Here is an 18,467-nt window from a genome sequence, read left to right on the forward strand (position 1 = left end):
AAACCCCAGCAGCCTGGACCCAACCTCACTCGTCCCGGGCAGGTCTAATGAGCGATTGGTCGACCCAGCGATCGGATCGTATATATACTTTATACGTGTAAATTTTATACACATAAACTTTGTACATCCAAACTTTATATATATATATATATAAACTTTATACATGTAAACTTTATATATGCAAACTTTATTTATATATATATACACACACATATACTTTATACATGTAAACTTTATACGCATAAACTTTATACACGTAAACTTTATACACATAAACTTTATACATGCAAACTTTATATATACATACATACATTCATAAAAAATAACATATACACAAAAAATTATAGATATAAACTTAATATAGAAAAATCTTTATACATATAAATTTATACATGTAAACTTTAAAAAAAACTTTACACATATAAAATTAAAAGAAAACGTTGTTTGAGGTGATTGGGCCGACTTGGTGGGCCTGTAATTGGGCCGGCCAAGGGCAGAACGAGGAGAGGAGGAGGAGTGTTTGCGCGGCCTGCTCGCACGCGCGCGGTCGCGCATTAGCCTTTTCGCACTCATCCCTGCCTCTCCGCCGCCGCCTCCTGAACCCTCCGCCGGCGAGCCCTCCCGCACCGCCTCACGCGTGGAAGCCGCCCTCGGCCTCGCCCTACCTCTGCTTCGTTGGGACGCACTGCGGCCCAGCCACTTCCCTCGGCGGGTCCCTCCACCTCAGTGCTGCTGCTCTGCTCGGTAAGCTTCCTGGCCTCGCCGCCGCGCCCCACCTCCGGCCGCTACGTTCCCATCCCCTTGCCGCCGCCGTCTAATAGGAAGGAGCGAGAAGGAGGAAGCCGGGGGCGCCCAAGGAGCGAGCAGGAGGAGCGGCTCCCTCCTCTCTCGCGCCAGGCGCCGGCTCCGGCGAGCCCCTGCATCGAGTCACCGGTGGACAGCTGCCAACCCGCCGTTGAAAACCCAAGGTGCAGCATACTGTTTTTCACTCCTTCACTTGTAGAGTTGATGATTTTGGAAATTTACGTATCGCCGTATCTGTGCTGCGTATCTGTGCATTATAGGAGATGTGATAATGTATTCCTTGTTCTCTTTGCAGGAGATTTGATGTAGATTTGGGAGCCTGAGCGTGCTTCTCGATCCTGTCCATTCTAATCAAGGAGGCCTGGTTCATGAAGTGTGATTTCTGTGTAGGTTCTTCTTGCTTCTGCTGGTCATGTCAATGTAAGGTGGGGATTGGCATCCCTAGTCTATGCACAGGGCAGTGCCAGGGTTCCTGCGTCGAGCCCTTGCAACCAGAAACCGCACGCATGTGCTGCGCTTTACTTCTCTGGCTTGTTGCTTGAACACCCTGGATCATCAAGAGCCTACTCATAGCACCATTTCCAGTGATTATAGAAGTCAGTGCCTTCTGCCCTTGATCACGCTAGTAGTGCGGACTTCAAACTGGGAAATTGCCAGAAACATAAGCTTCAGGGAGTGTGAGAGGTTATATGGGCTTCCCCAGTCAATTGGGTTGTTTGCTCTGCTTATACAGTCATTCTTGCCGCGTAGGATAATAGAGGTTCGGAGCTTGATTCAGAGCATCGTTGATTACTGTGGAAACGCTGGTCCAGAGTTGTTTGAGTTGGCACCTATGTTGGTGAACAATTTGGGTGGATCAATAACATTGCTTCAAGTTTATGCTGCATTCATGCGGGTTTTTATAGAGTTGTCAATGTTTGAGGATGCTCTTGTCACCTACATTGAGGCCAAGAAGATTGGAGTTGAGCTGCAGCTTTGCAACTTCTTGTTGAAGTCCTTAGTCAAGGGGAATCAGGTCATGTATGCGAGGAGTTTGTTTGATGATATGAAGAGCACAGGTCCCTCACCAAATGTCTACTCTTATTCAATTTTGATGAGTATGTATACACATGGTGATAAACTATGCTTGGAGGAAGCTTTTGATCTTCTTTGTGAAATGAAAATCATAGGTATGGAGCCAACTGTGGCAACCTATGGAACCTACCTGTATGGACTTTGCCGTGCCAGACAGGTCAAATCTGCATGGGATTTTCTTCAAGTGCTTAGACAGAGAGGCTACCCTTGCAACAGCTATTGTTTTAATGCAGTGATTCATGGTTTCTGTAACAAGAATCAGGTTCACGAAGCCATGAAGGTATTTGATGAGATGAAGAAATGTGGGTTTGTCCCAGATGTCCATAGCTACAGCATATTAGTTGATGGGTTATGCAAACAAGGTGATCTAATGTCAGGCTGTGTATTGCTTGCTGAAATGGCAAGAACTGGAGTCAGTCCTACTCCGACTTGTTACAGTTCACTTTTGCATGGTTTTTGCAAAGCTGGAAAGGTTGAGGAGGCCCTTGAGCTTTTTGAATGTCTCAAAAGTCAAGGTTTCAAGCATGACCAAATTAATTACAGCATTGTTCTTCATGGTTGTTGCCGAAATTTGGATCTAATGGTTGCCTACGGTATTTGGATTGACATGGTTAATCATAATTTTGTTCCAGATGTTTACAATTACACTAGTCTTATATATGCATTTTGTAGACATAGATACCTTACAGAGGCATTGGAGTTGTTTGAACTCATGCTTGACAACAGGATAAATCCTAACATTGTTACATGCACTATTCTAGTTGACAGCTTCATGAAAGAAGGGCTGATTAGTGAAGCCTTTCTGTTCCTAGATGAAGTACGCCGGTTTGACATTGTACCCAACCTTTACACATACAAAGTTATCATCAATGGCCTCTTCAAGGGTAACGAATCTGATGATGTGTGGGGATTCTTTGGGAACATGATAAAAAGGGGATATATTCCTGACGTTGTCCTTTACAGTATTATTATTGATGGCTTTGTGAAAGCTTTGAATTTGCAGGAGGCTTTCAGGTTGTATCATAAAATGTTGGACGAGGGGACAATGCCAAATATCTTCACATATACTAGCCTCATAAATGGGCTGTGCCATGATGATAGACTCCCTGAAATGATACCACTGTTGAAGAATATGGTTTTGGAGGGGCTGACACCTGACAGAATTTTGTATACATCTCTCATTGCATGCTATTGTAAGTGTTCAAACATGAAGAAAGCTATGGAAATTTTCAGAGATATGGAAAATGGGGGTATATTACCAGATTCTTTTGTTTATACATGTTTAATTGGTGGCTACACTAAAGTTCGTGCTATGGATGTTGCCGGCTTGTTGATGAGAGAAATGGAAACTAAAGGACTTGCACCTACCATAGTAACTTATACAAATCTCATAATTGGGTACTTAAAAATAGAAGATGAGAAAAGCGCTTACAGGACATATCACAATATGATTCAGAAAGGTATTACACCAGATGCCAAGCTGAGCTGCATATTGGGCCTTGACAATGATGTAGATGATTCTGTTAAATTTCAAAAAGAGAAGGATGTACCATAGCTTTTACATGGAGCCCTACAAATTGTTCAAGGGAATGCGTCTTTTAAATGTGTTAACCCACATACTGTGGCACTGAGTAGTAGGTCTATTTATTTCCATACTATGGACAGTGGAGATAAGAAATGGGCAAGGCATGACAGTTTTATCCATGAACAACACCTGGGGAGCTCAGTTGAGCTCATTCAGAGATCTCAGGCAGATTTGGTCTGGCTGCCCAGTACTCTCCATCTCTGGCACCTGCAGTTTCATATTCTCTACAGTTGCTGCTGGGTGACCAGGTGGGTGGCTCTATAAGAAAATTTCTTTGGATGCCTAAAGTTGTAAAATCCTAGAACATGGACGCAGTTACATTTTTTTCTGTAGATTCATCTGACTCTATGTGATGATACTTCAATAGGGAAATTTTAGCTTCCAACTCCTTCTGTTGGTTTCCATTTCGCCCATCATGTTTTGATATAAGGCTTCTCAAATTCATTGTGAATTGATTGGTATCCATGCAAATTACGACAAGATAGGTTGCTGTCGTCGGTGTAAAAGGTGTATATAAGGACTGTTTGTTTTTATTGCAGCTGACAAATTAGTGACAACATATTGACAATTAGTAACTTACGTTATTTGTTGATTCCTATTTTGCGCTGCATTTGATGTTTTCACTGTCTAGGTTATATTTGCATGCATTACATTCAGACATTTGTGTTTTTGATTTCTTTGTAGGTGGAATGACGGTACCTTTTGATTTACTTCTTCAGGAGTTAAGATTGCAGGATTTAGATTGAATTCTACTTAGGTTTGATGCTTCTATTGTTAATGCTGTTCGGCAAATGACCATTTTCTCATAGTTTACACATTAATTAAAAGTTGGTGCTACTGTGTAGTTTTGCTCAATGCTTCCATCCTATCTAATGCAAGTGGTATATGCTTACCATAAACGTCTTTGCTCCTTTTTTTTTTCTTTTTGCAGGTGGACCGACGATCCATGAAGAGGAAGATGATTTGGATTAGACAAAAGAATTAAGCAAATGGGTGTGACTTCAAGCAAAAAGGTACTCGGCCACATTTACCGGTTTTGTATTGTGCCAATTCTTGTTTGCCTTGATTTAGTCAGGCAATATTGGGACTTGGGATATGTCAGATTTATTCTGATTTTAGCGTTTTAGCCCCTGCATGACATAGCAAGACTGTAGTTCTCATGCAGGTGATACATATCTTTCATTCCCTTGGCATGGTAGATTGACAATATTGGGCTCTTAATTAGTTGTGGTCAACTTACATAGCAATACTGTAGTTCTTGTGCGGATGATACATATCTTCTCCAACTATTTGATTGACTGGAACAATGTTCCTGCGGAATTGTTTAGCTGCCTTATTTTCTCATGTACTTGGCATATATCTGTTTCAACTTACAACTGAATGCTGTCTGGCGCTTATCTCAATGTCAACGAGTTGAATCCTGGAAAGCATTAGAAGGAAAATTTTAGTCTCAGTTCAGAAGTTGCCATGGAATCAATCTAATGAAGTGGACCTTAACCTCTAATCTTAGTCTGACTCATTTAAGTAAATCCCATTATGTTTACTGGTAAACCTCACCCTTTTTTAATTGTAAATCCAGTGTTCTTTTTTCATTGACGACAATTTCCCAATCAATATGATTGGACCAGCTGGTAAAGAGAAGGTGCTGGGCAATCTCTACAATGCCACAACAGTATGAATGGCTTCATATTGCAGTCTCCATTTTTGTTCAATCTATCTGCTTGATGTGCAAGGAAAACTAATCAGTTTTCTTTTGTTTTGTTATGCAGGTGATGATCTCGACTACTCTATTGCTATTCTTCGACCTACCCATCCAATTAGACGTTCATAGATCATAGCCAACTGAGATTATAAGTTTGCATCGTGAACACTTGTTCCAAACCCGCCAGATATGCTAGAAGCCTGGAAGTAATTTCCCATCCCTATCTTATCGCTTTTTCTTATGTTTATAATCTAAAATTTGAGTTTTTGACCTTAAATTTAGAGTTGATCTTGAGTTTTTTCACCGAATTTTATTTTTTAGCTTTGACTTTTAGATCGCTAAGAACACGTATATAAAAATTTTATTCACAAATTAATTTACAAATATATTGTTTGACTTTTTTCCATTAAAAAGCCAAACAATCACCCTTCTCTCTCTCTTTTTGTGTGTGTGTGTTAGGGGGAGGTGGGGCGCAAAAATACGGTCATGTTTCATCTACATGTACTGCAGTATTCCTGCTACTGCTAGTGTTTTGTGTGTTTTTGTGTGGATCTGCCCCCGGGTCGCAGAGGCGGCTCGGCCAACCTTGAGGCTCATGAAGCTGGATATCACTGTCAAAATGTGTTAGGCACAGTCAAAATTTGAATTTTTGATCTTAAATTTGGAGTTGGTTTTGGAGTCTTTTCATCGAAGTTTATTTTTCAGCTTTAGCTTTGTGATCGCTAAGAATATGCATATAAATTTTTATTTATAAATTTTTTGTTTGCAAATATGTTGTTTGACTTTTTTTTATAAAAAAACAAATAATAACCTGTTGCAGCCTTCCTGAGCTATATTGACCACTACTTTGCAGGCTGCACCGATGAGAGCCATCGGCAACGTCAAGGCTTTGACAGGATTGCCGAGGCCGCAATGCGACGCGGTGCTCCGGCGAACAGTTGTGTGCAGCAGCGGTAGCAGTGAAGCAGCATTGCCATTGCAAAAGGCAAGACAGGATTCAACAATGTGTAGCAGTACTAATACGCGAAACATCCATGTTAGTTGTTACTGCATTTTTATCAAACAAAAAAAAATATAGCAAAGTTGCTTGAAATTACCAAATTAATCCATTAAATTCATAATAGCTAATACTCAATTAATCATGCGCTAATAATTTTCCTCATTTTGCGTGTGTGAAGTAGTCAAACAGCAATGGCTGTTGCAAACGCCCCCGATGCTCTTTTGAGAAAGCAAGTGCAAGCTCTTGGAATAGCATCACCCAGTGTTGCAATCTTGAAGACATGTTGTATGGTAAAATCACTTGCAAAGATCAGTCAAGTTGCTGAAGCCTGAACAATTTACCCTGAACCTGAGCCAGTTTAAGGATCGCTATCAGCGCCAAAATCGTAAAAACTTTTCTGTAATCGGGCAGGCCTAGTAACATTGAAGGCCTGAAAAAGGCCTGAAAAGTTAGGTGTCTCTCACTTCCAGCCCAATTCAACATGGTGCAGTGTTCATCTCGTGCACAGACAGATCTTTCTGATGGCACGTACGAGATGATATGCACCTGATAGAATTCGAATCATGGCAGTTGTTATATGTTCTTCTCATTTCGATTTTTTTTTATTCTACAGCAGAGCGGCAGAAGGCTGAATACTCTCTCAAAAATCATGCAGCAACCCAACAACTTCATCTCAGAGATTTTTCATCATGATAAGAGTAAGGCTTCTTCCTTCCTCTTTCTTGCCGTGGCAACATGCAAAATCAATCATGCAATCTATCTGCAACAGTGTGCACACAAACCATGTTGTTACTTCCAAGTTCCAAATCACCAAGTTACTAGTAGTGTAGGTGTAGAAGAAATGGAGGGAAAATAACTCTTCCTGATGGAGACTGCAGTGCAGAGCACGAAGTAGCACTTGGGTCTTGCGTTTAAATTTCTATAGGGGTATGAATTTCAGATTGGGTATTTAAGGGGCTAAGTTTCTTACTTGGTTTGAGGGGCTGAGTTCCCAAATTAAAAAAAATGATTGTATATATCTGGTTGGATATAGAGGCCGGAGAAAAATATATCCTTCACTAAAAAAATTAAAAATAATTAAAAAAGAGCACAAAGTTCAGAGTTCATACACATTTCATTTATCTTTTTGTTTTTGCTTATACTTATATACTAAAATTTAAATTTTTAACCTTAAATTTGAAGTTAATTTTAGGGTTCTACCGAAGTTCACTTTCCAACATTGACTTTTAGATCGGTAAGAATACGTATATAAAAAATTATTCATAAATTATTTTTCGTGTCCAAATATACCGTTTGGTTTTTTTTTTTTGAAAAACCTAAACAATCACCCCCGTTCCCTGAAAGTTCTATGCCTCCCTTGCGGCAACTAAACTCTGAAAAGTCCAGTCAGCTGTGGCGTGCAGCTGAGTGGAGTATATAGCACAAGAACTTCCTTATCATAGCCCTCTCTGACAACGACCTGGAGTTCACTATCACTTCCTTATCATAGCTGAGTGAATAGCATGACATCCATTTCCACCTTAGCCAATATGTGACCATGTTCACTACAAAATGGTGTTTGCACTCTTCAGAATCTTCAGCAAATCGACGTTGCTCTCCTCCAATATCTGTAAAAGTTACTCCAAGCTATAAATCAAACACCATCGAACTATCAAAGTGAATACAAGTAGTTAACACATACAAAGCTCACTTAATACAGTATAAGAAACATCATCAGAATGGCACCTGCAGCGAAGCTAACACATCATCATCTCCACCAGTGCGATCTTTCTCAAATGAACCACTTGCACTTGCCCAAACTCGTCCCCTCGCAGCCACTCCAGATCCCTGCTCTGCTCATTTGAATAAATTAATCATGAGAACCACTTAGATTGTGCTATCTTTTGAGCCTCAAAACTCAAATCTTTTAACCAAAGCAGTAAGCGTTTTTATGCAAAGACAGGGCACTGAATTTATAAAAGAACAAAAATAATCCAAACGTTTAGTTCCACCAGCGAATCGAATCAGATGAGCAAGTGTTTCTTAAGGCTAAACACCCCCAAACCTCCACGCTCGCTATGAGAGACAGAGGCCACCCGACAGCCGACGACCCCGGCGGAGGAGGCGACCGCGGAGGAGGATCTGGGCGGAGGACGAGGACGGCGACCACGAGCTCGGCTGAGGACGACAGGGGCGGAGGACGGCGGAGGAGGAGGATGGCGACCACCGGACCGGCGACCAAAACTGGGTGGAGAACAAGCGCGGGGGGAGGACGGCGACCGTTGCGGGCATCGGCGGCGGAATGGCGTCGGACCGGCGGTGAATGGACTCCCCAAACCCTAGTTCTTGGCTGTAGGGAGGAAAATGAGAGGGGTGGAGGAGACGTCACCGAGTCCTGCACGCGCAGGTGCGCGCCTGCACAGGTGGGTGCAGCCCGCATGCTTGCCTTCGGCCAGGCCAAGCAGATACGCTCGATTCCACCGTTTCTGGAGAGCCTGGCCATGTGACCTCTTTTGCATCTGTTGAGCCTGGCTCTCATTTCCATCTGGTCTATCAAACATGCGTCTCCCTGCATGACAGATGCGAGCTAAGCCTGATACAGGCAACCAAACAGCCCCTATGCCTCACGATTAACAAGCTGGCAATACGGTCCATAGGAGCAGATCCACATCAAACCCAAGAAATCAGCACCCATTTCAACGAGTTCACTTCACTGAATGATTGTACTAATGCTTCACAAAACTTACCCCTGTGCATGTTCCCTTGTACTATATATCTTCAGTAAGCTCCTCTTTCTGAACATTCATTTTGTCACCAGAAGTTTCAGCTTTTGCTGGGATGTTCTAAGTTGTAACCACCAAATGCCAGTAAACATTACTTTGCAGTACAATTTAGGTGCAACTCAAGTATCAGATTAGCTCTTTTGTGATTCTTCAGAGGTGTGTTGATCTGCTGGTTTGGATCACCTGTGTTTCTGGTTCACGTTCTGTCACTGCCACGATAATAGGCCAGCCGGACCAATCATTCAATATACCTGCATCTTCCATACGACAACCAGCTAAGCTAAGCTAATCGATTGGGTTTTGGATAACCAGGTTTAACACGTGGTTTGGCTAGCTACAAGGTGTACTACTTATCATTGGTAGTGCCATTCATTTTTCAAGATAACATCAATTGCGATCTGTGCAGCTGCTTTCGGAAGCTCTCAGGCTGTTTTCCTGCAGTACTTGGCCAGTGGAAGAAATTCCCTTGTTCATCAAGTAGGTACCTGATCGCACCATTGCACACTTGAGCATCATTGCACCAATATCCATTGTAAGTATAAAGTATATATACTCTACTTTGCAAACATAAACCCCCAAGTGACATTGCACAGCTATCATATGAGGGTTTTTTTTTACCATCTTTGAAAAATACCTTTAGGTACCAAAAATTTTATCGTAAAAATCAGGTACCTTAAGGTACATTTGTACCTATAGTCACTTAACTTTTACACTAAAAAATATGATACATCGAGATATTTTTCAAAAATAGTAAAAAAACTCATCTTAGAAACTTGTTAGAATTTCCCAAGTGGAAATTATACTAGTAATTTTTCATCGCTTCCATCTCACACTTGCAATCTCAAGAAGATTGTATATCACAAGATCCGAGTTTAGAAAAAATAATTATGCTCTAAGTAAAAATTGCACAAACATAATAGTACATCAACCGACAACCACACATGCACTAATTCACATATCCGAGTAATGCAATGTTTTAGTAATAAAAAAAAACAATAGACACATGTCTGAAAAATCCATCTGGATAAGATCTAGATTGAGGACGCATAGAGCACACCAACACGAATATAAGTATATCAATTTGTTCATATTCTTTTGTATTTGTTATCATACAACAGATTATTACGTTAAAATGGAGCTGTCGAAAATTCTGTGTTAGTTCGATCCAAAACATCATCTACTCTGAAATTATAAACTTAGTACTAGTAGAATTTTTTTCTCTAACTTTTTTCCGAGATGGTAATTATAAGCTAATGGTGCCATGCCGCCCTCGTGCCCGAGAAACATTTGCTAGTGGGAGGCAAGGAAGGCGATGGCCGATGTACGAGCACTCACTGTGTCATTGTTTCTGTCACGGCCAATGGCACTGTAAGTCATCCAACTTGTTGCAGTCTACTTCCTATCTCCGTGACTATTTAACTTCAACATGCCGCCTACTAATTAAGGGTTCATCTGGGGAGTTTAAGATTCCAAGAAATAACTGGTGAGAAGCCAATTTCTTAAAATCTAGAAAAGCTAGGTTTCTTGGCTTTTGACTTCTAGTTCATTTGCTCGATTCTATAACTTCAGATTCTTCGAAATTGGATAATGTTTGGAAGAGTTTCTTACTTCTAAAGATTCTATGAGAGGCTGCAGTTGCCAGAAACTTCCCAAACAGACCCTAAGAACATGTTGACCTCTCTAAATCAAACTGGATGGTGTAACTACTGACCTGGTCCAACCAACCTCACGTAGCCACAGTTGAAATTTGATTAGGTTCAGGACACGTGTGGATTTCTTTCAGTCAATTATTTGGTGGGGCAGGGAAGAATCAAACGTGGGGAAAAAAAGAACAGTAGCAGTCTTAGTCAAGATGGATTCCTATCAATTCTAAAAAGGAAAAAGAACAAGTCAACTAAGCAAGCACAGGAGTAGTCGAGAGGAGAGATTAATATTGATTAATTTTGCACCACCAGTATTTGAGTTCATCTACGTGGTATCTACTGTGGAGTCTAGACTAGTCCAGGAATGCAACCATAGGTCAATGTCGTTGTAAATTATCAGACACTTTTTTTTCCTCTTGGTGTGATTCTTTTCATGCCTTTCTTTTCGTGACTGTGATTAAATTATAATACCAATAATATTAGATGTAGTAGAAATTTAAAGGAGTAATATCATCATTTTTAGTATGATCTTTATTGCCAAAAAATAAAATTACAAAATACTACTACTCAATCAATTAATTAACAAAGTATATTCTTTTTAATCAATGGCTGAGATTGATTCTACTGGTAGTACTACTGTTAGTTGAATGCACCAGAAAGAGACCCTTTATTTTATATGAAAGCACCTTGCATGTGCTTTGGGGTTGAATACCGATTAGTCGAGCACCCACTTCGAAAGAAGCTACTCTCCAACTTCCATACAACAAATGGCATGACATTAGAAGATTTCATGAGAGAATTGTCAAAATAAAGTACATGGTCCTTAGACACTAATATAGTGATATGTACATTCATAATTTCTTTGCTTTTGTAGATAGATAGAATTCTCTGTTCACCCAAATGTTTTTACCAACTGTGTTGACGACTAGGCTCAGCTGACATTATTTAAAATGGTTGTATGTGAACAAGACATCCATCCTTAAAGGGTTTAGGTGAGTGTGAAGAACACTGATCACTCCAACTAATTGCCAGTTGGAATTCCCAGTAAACTACCAAGACCAAGGTTAATGGTCATTTTCTTAACCTCAACTTGTGCATGACTAATGGCAAAAGGTGGAGATAAAATAAAAATTAGTGGGAATAATTGCTCTGCTCGGTGCACGTACTGTTCGAGATAAAGAAGACGATTTGGTCCAACAAATCCATCTGTTAATTTACTCCTTTTGAGAAAGCTAGTGTCCTCTCCCTTTGCTTCATGATATAATTAATAGTATCAATGATACCAAGATACTGCAATTTGTCAGATATAATTGTTCTTGCATTTGGTTTTTCACCTCACTCAGTCGTATCACCACAAGACAAGTGGCTCCATTTTTTTTAAACTCGTCACACGAGAAACAATGCCATTGCAAAGTTTTATAAAGACTATGCAACTTGGAAAATAAAAAATACAAGTGATTAGAATTTTTCTCCTGCTGGCTTGACTGAACTAGTGTTCGTGCAACACGAGTTCTACTCTCTCTCTTGTCAGAGAACAACAAACGGTGATTAATTTTCTATTAATTCTAGAACTGCTAATTCAATCAGTTGTATGTTCTATGCAGCTGCGTTGCTACGACGGCGTTGGAGATCTTGAAGCCAGAAGTAATAAAATAGTTTCCAGGGAGAAGATGGAAATGGCGTCGACTGTTCATCAATGAGTTGCCACTGATTGGCCAGTCGTCGTCAGGGCTTCAATTATCATTTTATAAGCCGAAACTGCATGCCAGCAATACTACGTTTATCCATGATAATCATGGTAATTGCGAAAAAACTGCACGGAGTTAAATTCTTTTTTTTAAATAAAATTGTTGTAGTTTTGGGGGTCAAACCGTGCAGGAGGTATCAATTATTGCCATGATTTTGGTGAAAACGATAATCATGACAGTTTTCGTGATATTGGTAATTGTGTTTTGTGTGAAAACTGCATGACATGTGCGATTATCATGATATATCACCATGATTTTTTTTGAATTTTTCTTCCAAAATTTTCAAAAAAAAAAATCTCACGATATCTATCGAACCAAACCACGGTTTATCGTTATCATGCTCTGGCGATATGGCCAATTGATTATTATTATTATTATTATTATTATTATTATTATTATTATTATTATTATTATTATTATTATTATTATTATTATTATTATTATTCCAAACCTTGACCATCATCTCATGGAGCACTGGTGCCCACGAATGATTTCCCTCGCTCTGCACTCGTCAACACTCAACGCATTGCTAGATGAGACCCGTGATGAAATGTAAAATACTGAAATTTAATATTTCTTCGTACACGACTTCCCCCTACATCTCATATTGTTTATGAAGATTTTTTTTTTCAACCAATACAACTCAAGTCTGTTTTTCATGGATTTTTCAACAATTGGCTATTCACTTGATGTGTGCAGTTTCAAACAAACTTTGAGTTGAATGCAATCACATTCAGGGAGGCAGATTCAAAGAGATGTCATCCTACTACTTCTCAGATGCCATATAAACAGTTACCAATTTTTTTAGGAAAAAAATGACATTGTTTATACAAAACGTATCTAGAAATTCCAACTCTAAATTTTACTATTCTCAATAACCTATATACCTTAGCACGAGTTAGACCTGTAAATTTATCAATTATGAGTCAAGCGCTATAACATATAAATTGGTCTCCTTTTTTTATCGAGTGAATAGAGTCTCTATTTGTTACACAAAAAATGAAAGATCTGATCGATCTACACCGACAGATTAATTGGTCCCATTAGCCATGTGTAACCATTTCCTTTGAAAAATACACATGTAAAGGACTTGAACTAGGCTGGGGAAAGCAGGATACATCCGACAATGATAGCCCATGAGAGTGATGCTAATTGTAAATTTTTTCCATGAGGTAGGATAGGAAGAGAGCTGGAAGTTTCAGCTTTGAAAGGCACCTCCACCACCCCCTACATCCTTCCAAAAGGTGGCTTAATTTAGGCCTCAATCACCTTCCTCTGCTCTTTCATTAGGTTAATTATGTACTTAAGGACACAACTTAGCTTTGACTAATCAACTCTTTGTATATGTATTCATGCTTATGATGCTTTGGTGTTCGTTTCCTAGAAAGTACAATGGGATGGACACAGTACACTCCTACCGCATAAAATTGGTGAACGTACGAGTATATAATTTGAATCCTCACGGACACAGCTACTGGCAGTGTCTATGGCTGGGATATTTTCCTATATGAATATAGGAGATAAAATATTATTTGATTCTTTGTTAGTTTTTAATGTTATATACGTTATAATTAATTTTTATAAAGTTAAAAAATCTATGTTGAAAATACAAGAGACAACTTGTAAAAAAAATACACTGTTTAGCCATTTATTAAGCGTGTGTGTAAAAACCAAGAAAAAATATGTGCAATAAGAACACAACCTAGTATATCCTTCCACCTTGAAACTAGTACTATAGAACACAACTTACCACACAAAAACTACTAATTCAATATGTTAATTTACAGCACCTCTCTTTTACCCCGTCTTAACGTTGTATACAAACTCTTAATAAACATGTACCACGTTAACTCTTTTTACTTATGTGCCAGCATGGGTGTATTTAGGATGACACACTACTGTCACAAGACACCATAGGCATGTTTAGATTTTTCTACGACTAATTACTATTCTATACTATTTATGTGTGATAAGGACACATAGTATAATAGGGGCCATCGATTATTTTCTACTCTAGATTTGGATTTGAATAACAGTGTAATTAATTCCATCGGTACTAGAAGTGCCCTAAGTATCTCGGTATTCAGTTTCGTGCTATCAACCGTTTTGGTATGGATCACATATTTAAATAATTACATGTGTAACAAGAAGGTTTGGTTCTATTTTTAATGGGTTTATATGCTCTAGATCGAAGAATAGACACACCAAGATTACTTCGTTCTCACCTAGGTTCACGGACGGTCAACATGAATCCAAAAATTTGGTAGAAAGCAAGTGACAACATTTTGATATATAATTTTCTCCACACTTTTGCAAAGTACAAGAACAAATTAGTTCCATCGTACTTAACCTTTTAACCTTTTCTCCTGTAGTACTCTACAAGTACTCGTATCAAAGTAAACCCACCCTACTTAAAAACCAATCCAACTCTTACATTTGTTGGCAGTAAAGCATCCCAAAACCTAAAACCACATGAGATAGGGGCTACAGCCAATGGATTCTCTCGTGGAGTGACTGTTCAGGTCTTACATGAAAAAACCAAACAACTATATTTACAAACAGAAAATATTTTATAAATAAAAATTTATACACATATTTTTAGTGAACTGACAGTAAATTCTGAAAATAAAATTTAATAAAAAATTCGAAAATTAACTCTAAATTTAAAGATAAACATTTAAATTTTGGTTTATAGTATAAACATAAATAAAATCCTGGTCAGCCAAACCCAGCCAGTGGAAACCGGGTCCGGTCAAACCCTAAAACCCGACCCGGACCCGACACGCGCTCGCATCACCGCCTCGTGTACCGACCGATCGGGCGCACATGGGCGCGTGGGCCCCACACCCCCGGGGGTCCAAGACGCAACGCCCCAATTAAGGAAAAGAGAAAAAAAAAGTTATAAATAAATCCGGAGAATACTAAAAGAGGAGAGAGAGGGGGTAGTGGGGCCCACCCGGTGGCCCCACCCCTCTTCACGCGCACACGAACCACGTGCGGAATCCGCGCATTCATTAGCGCCCGCGAAATTAAACAATAATAATACAAATATAATAATAATAATAATAAAGAAATGGGAAAGAAATCCGCGAGGTTAAACCGCGAATTGAACGGTGAGGAGGAGGAAGGAGGAAGAAACCCGCAGCGGCGGAGGCGTCTGTCTCATCTCCTCCGCTTATAAACGCACGCGCGCGGCGAGGCCGCCGGTCTCCCGCGCTCCAACCACTAGCGGTAGACAGTAGCAGCAGCAGGAGGAGGTAGCGAGGTGTGCGACGACGAGGGGGTGCAAGAACGGCGCGGGGAGATTGGATCGACGTGGGCTAGAAGAGAGGAGATTCCGGGGGCCGTAGGGAAGGACCATGGCGGCTTCCGCGAGGCCCGGCGGCGGGGAGAGGGCGACGAGCTTCGCCATGGCGTGCAGCCTCCTCAGCCGCTACGTGCGCCAGAACGGCGCCGCCGCCGCCGAGCTCGGCCTCGGCATCAGAGGTGAGCCTTCTTCGTCTTGTTGTTTTGTGGCGGTTTGGATTGGGTGGGTTCCGGGCTTGGATCCCTGCGAGAAAAAAAAAAGCTCCGGCTTTGTGGCGGTTCCGCGTGAGATCTGTGGCGGGGGGGGGGGGGGGGGGGGAGGGGGGGTTTGGATTTTCGGTGTGGGGGAAAGATCCAGCCTTGCGTGCGAGGACATCGGTTTGGTCTGGAATTCCAGAGCTAGCTAGTTCGCTGATCCGGGTTTGGTGTTTGGTTCGGGTCCAGGTGAGGCCGAGCCGCAGAGGGCGCCGGCGACGATGAGCTTGCTGCCCGGAGCGGAGGCCGACGAGGTGGCGGAGAAGAAGAAGGAGACCATGGAGCTGTTCCCGCAGAGCACCGGCTTCGGCCAGCAGGACGCCGCCGCCGCTAGGTATGGGTTCGTGCCACTTGGTGCTCTGCTGCTGCTTCATTTTACCCTACCCTTGTGTAGTTAAGCGCCTCCTAGTCTTGGAATCACACAGAGAAATGGCAATTTTTTAGTATAGAAACCTTATCTATAACTTAAGGCATAGTTTATTCTGAATCAGGGATTGATTTTATTGGAGCCACTGTTTTGGTCGGAAATCTGGTTGAGGGAGAGGGCCAAAAACTGAACCTTTGGAGTAGTTTTTTTTGTTTGTGTTCAGAATTTCAGATACTGATTGAAATAAAGCAGTCAGTCATGCTAGGAGTTCAGACTTCGGAGTTTCCAATGGATCTTAGAAACTGCAGTAGTGCAGTTTATCTTTGTCTGATAGGAAAGGTTTATCTGAGCTTGAGTTGTTTCATCTGAGCACAGAATACGTAGCTCTTTCAGAAACAACCTTTCTTTGCTTGCCGGTGAAAATAGATTTATCAGATTGCAGAATCAGAGTGGTGGTATGCTTGGTATGCAAGTGTTCATAGGGTTTTCTTTGCAAATGAATTTCAGGGAGCAAGAGCAAGAGCCAGAGCAAGAGAAGCGTCAGCTGACCATCTTCTATGGTGGGAAGGTGCTCGTGTTCAACGACTTCCCGGCCGACAAGGCCAAGGGCTTGATGCAGCTGGCTAGCAAGGGCAGCCCGGTGGCTCAGAACGTCACTGCACCTGCACCCACCACTGTTACAGACAACACCAAGGTCCATGCCCCATTGAGCAGCTTGCCTGCTGCTCAGGTGGAAGCTCAGAAGCCTGCTCGTGCGAATGCCTCTGGTAATTGCTCCACCCTTTCTTGATGTTCATATCCGTCGGGGTGTTGAACGCTCTACTGGCTGGATTTTGTCGAACCAATTATCCACTGACCTTATATTTTTCTGTGTAGATCTGCCTATTGCTAGGAAGGCGTCGCTTCACCGGTTCCTTGAGAAGAGAAAGGATCGGTAAGTTGTTTTCGCTGCGATGATTTGCATGACGGTGTCAAGTATTTTGAATCACTGCAATCTAACATGCTGTCTTTGGTTGTCACAGTCTTAACGCAAAGACGCCATACCAGGCTTCTCCTTCAGATGCTACCCCAGTCAAGAAGGAGCCTGAGAGCCAGCCATGGCTCGGACTAGGGCCGAACGCCGCGAAGGCCATAGAACGCAGCCAATGAGGTTGAATGGGATCTTCACCGAAACTTTTCAAATATATCTGAATTGTGCTTGCCGTTAGAGTACCAACCAAATCATATATGTTCTCTCATACCATGTTTTTGTGTTCTTTTCTCTTAGTTCGTGGGTTCTATGTTGTTCACTTGTTACATAGTTCTGGATGATGTAAAGAAAAAAGAGGTAGCATTGACGACCAGTGCCGAGAGCCTGAGAGAAGTTTTGGCATGTTAACACATGGTGACTCTGAAATGGCCATGTTAAGGAAAAGTTATTGCAAAGAAACATGTGTGTAAAATCTTCTGAAATTCTCATCATTTGGCTTTGTCCTTGGCTCTAGCCTTGCTGTATGCAAAGCAAAGTGGTTGTAATGGATTCAGAATATATTCATATTCCTATCGTTGATTTCTGTTACATGGCCTGGTCCTCCTCCAGAGTTGTCCGCATTCTATGGTCCGCAATTATACTCCGTATGTGCTTGCAAAGTCAAATTGATGTCTGAGTTTTTTTTCCCTTACTTTTGACGCGTTTTCAATTTTTTAGTCCAAATTTTATTATATTCAAAGATAACAACTACTAGTACATCCAAAAGTTACAAGCTACTGGTATACTATCTCATGCTTCACAAACACAATTATTATTGATCCATTTGATTATGTGTGAAGCCTTTCTTCTGTTCTGTAGCTACATTATCATCATGGAGGGATACACGGCAGGCCGTGGTAGGTTGGATGGCACTGTCTGGATGAAGATAGGGTTTTGGGAAGGAAGGTGCACAAGGCAAGACTAGTCACCCCATGCACAATTCTTTAATGAGAAAAGATCTGAGCACATGTGAAAAATCAGGAGCTGATAGGATTCTTGTTTGACAGCTAAAGCAAAGAAAAGATGCAGAGCAAAACAGCAGGAAGTTGTTTGGAAATTGCAAGGGGAGCAACCACAGGTATTACTCCCATAGTGCCAATGACGTGGGCCCACATGTCAGTGACAGCTGCAACAGGGAAAGTATTATAGAGAATCATCTGTTAATGCATGCCCAAGACAAGAGATGTTTGTTGGAGGCATGGGAGCCCACAG

General features: G+C 41.1%; 2 protein-coding genes across 8 annotated transcripts; both read left to right on the top strand.

Moving 5' to 3' along the window:
• The first annotated feature begins 691 nt into the window (after positions 1-691).
• On the top strand, positions 692-12,446 carry LOC102710512 (pentatricopeptide repeat-containing protein At1g62720-like). Of its 7 annotated transcripts, none has more exons than XM_015839897.2 (12): positions 692-968; positions 1,100-3,711; positions 4,148-4,220; positions 4,395-4,476; positions 5,043-5,135; positions 5,233-5,371; positions 6,019-6,201; positions 6,344-6,613; positions 6,779-6,863; positions 9,334-9,459; positions 10,222-10,295; positions 12,175-12,446. In XM_015839897.2, the coding sequence occupies exon 2, from the start codon at positions 1,253-1,255 to the stop codon at positions 3,431-3,433; it is 2,181 nt and encodes a 726-aa protein (XP_015695383.1). In that variant the 5' UTR covers positions 692-968; positions 1,100-1,252; the 3' UTR covers positions 3,434-3,711; positions 4,148-4,220; positions 4,395-4,476; positions 5,043-5,135; positions 5,233-5,371; positions 6,019-6,201; positions 6,344-6,613; positions 6,779-6,863; positions 9,334-9,459; positions 10,222-10,295; positions 12,175-12,446. The 7 variants fall into 7 exon arrangements, 6 of the variants coding, with proteins under 6 accessions (XP_015695383.1, XP_015695382.1, XP_015695384.1 ...); XM_015839896.2 differs by having other exon boundaries at positions 6,347-6,613; XM_015839898.2 differs by having other exon boundaries at positions 6,347-6,613; positions 9,334-9,404.
• Positions 12,447-15,411: 2,965 nt separating this feature from the next.
• LOC102710999 (protein TIFY 10b-like) lies at positions 15,412-17,804 on the top strand. The gene is made up of 5 exons (XM_006657890.3): positions 15,412-15,804; positions 16,069-16,213; positions 16,754-17,013; positions 17,123-17,180; positions 17,269-17,804. The coding sequence occupies exons 1-5, from the start codon at positions 15,678-15,680 to the stop codon at positions 17,393-17,395; spliced, it is 717 nt and encodes a 238-aa protein (XP_006657953.1). The 5' UTR covers positions 15,412-15,677; the 3' UTR covers positions 17,396-17,804.
• Positions 17,805-18,467: the final 663 nt, after the last annotated feature.

The sequence above is a fragment of the Oryza brachyantha genome, chromosome 7 (genome assembly GCF_000231095.2).
Source record: "Oryza brachyantha chromosome 7, ObraRS2, whole genome shotgun sequence".
Classification (NCBI taxonomy): Eukaryota; Viridiplantae; Streptophyta; class Magnoliopsida; order Poales; family Poaceae; genus Oryza; species Oryza brachyantha.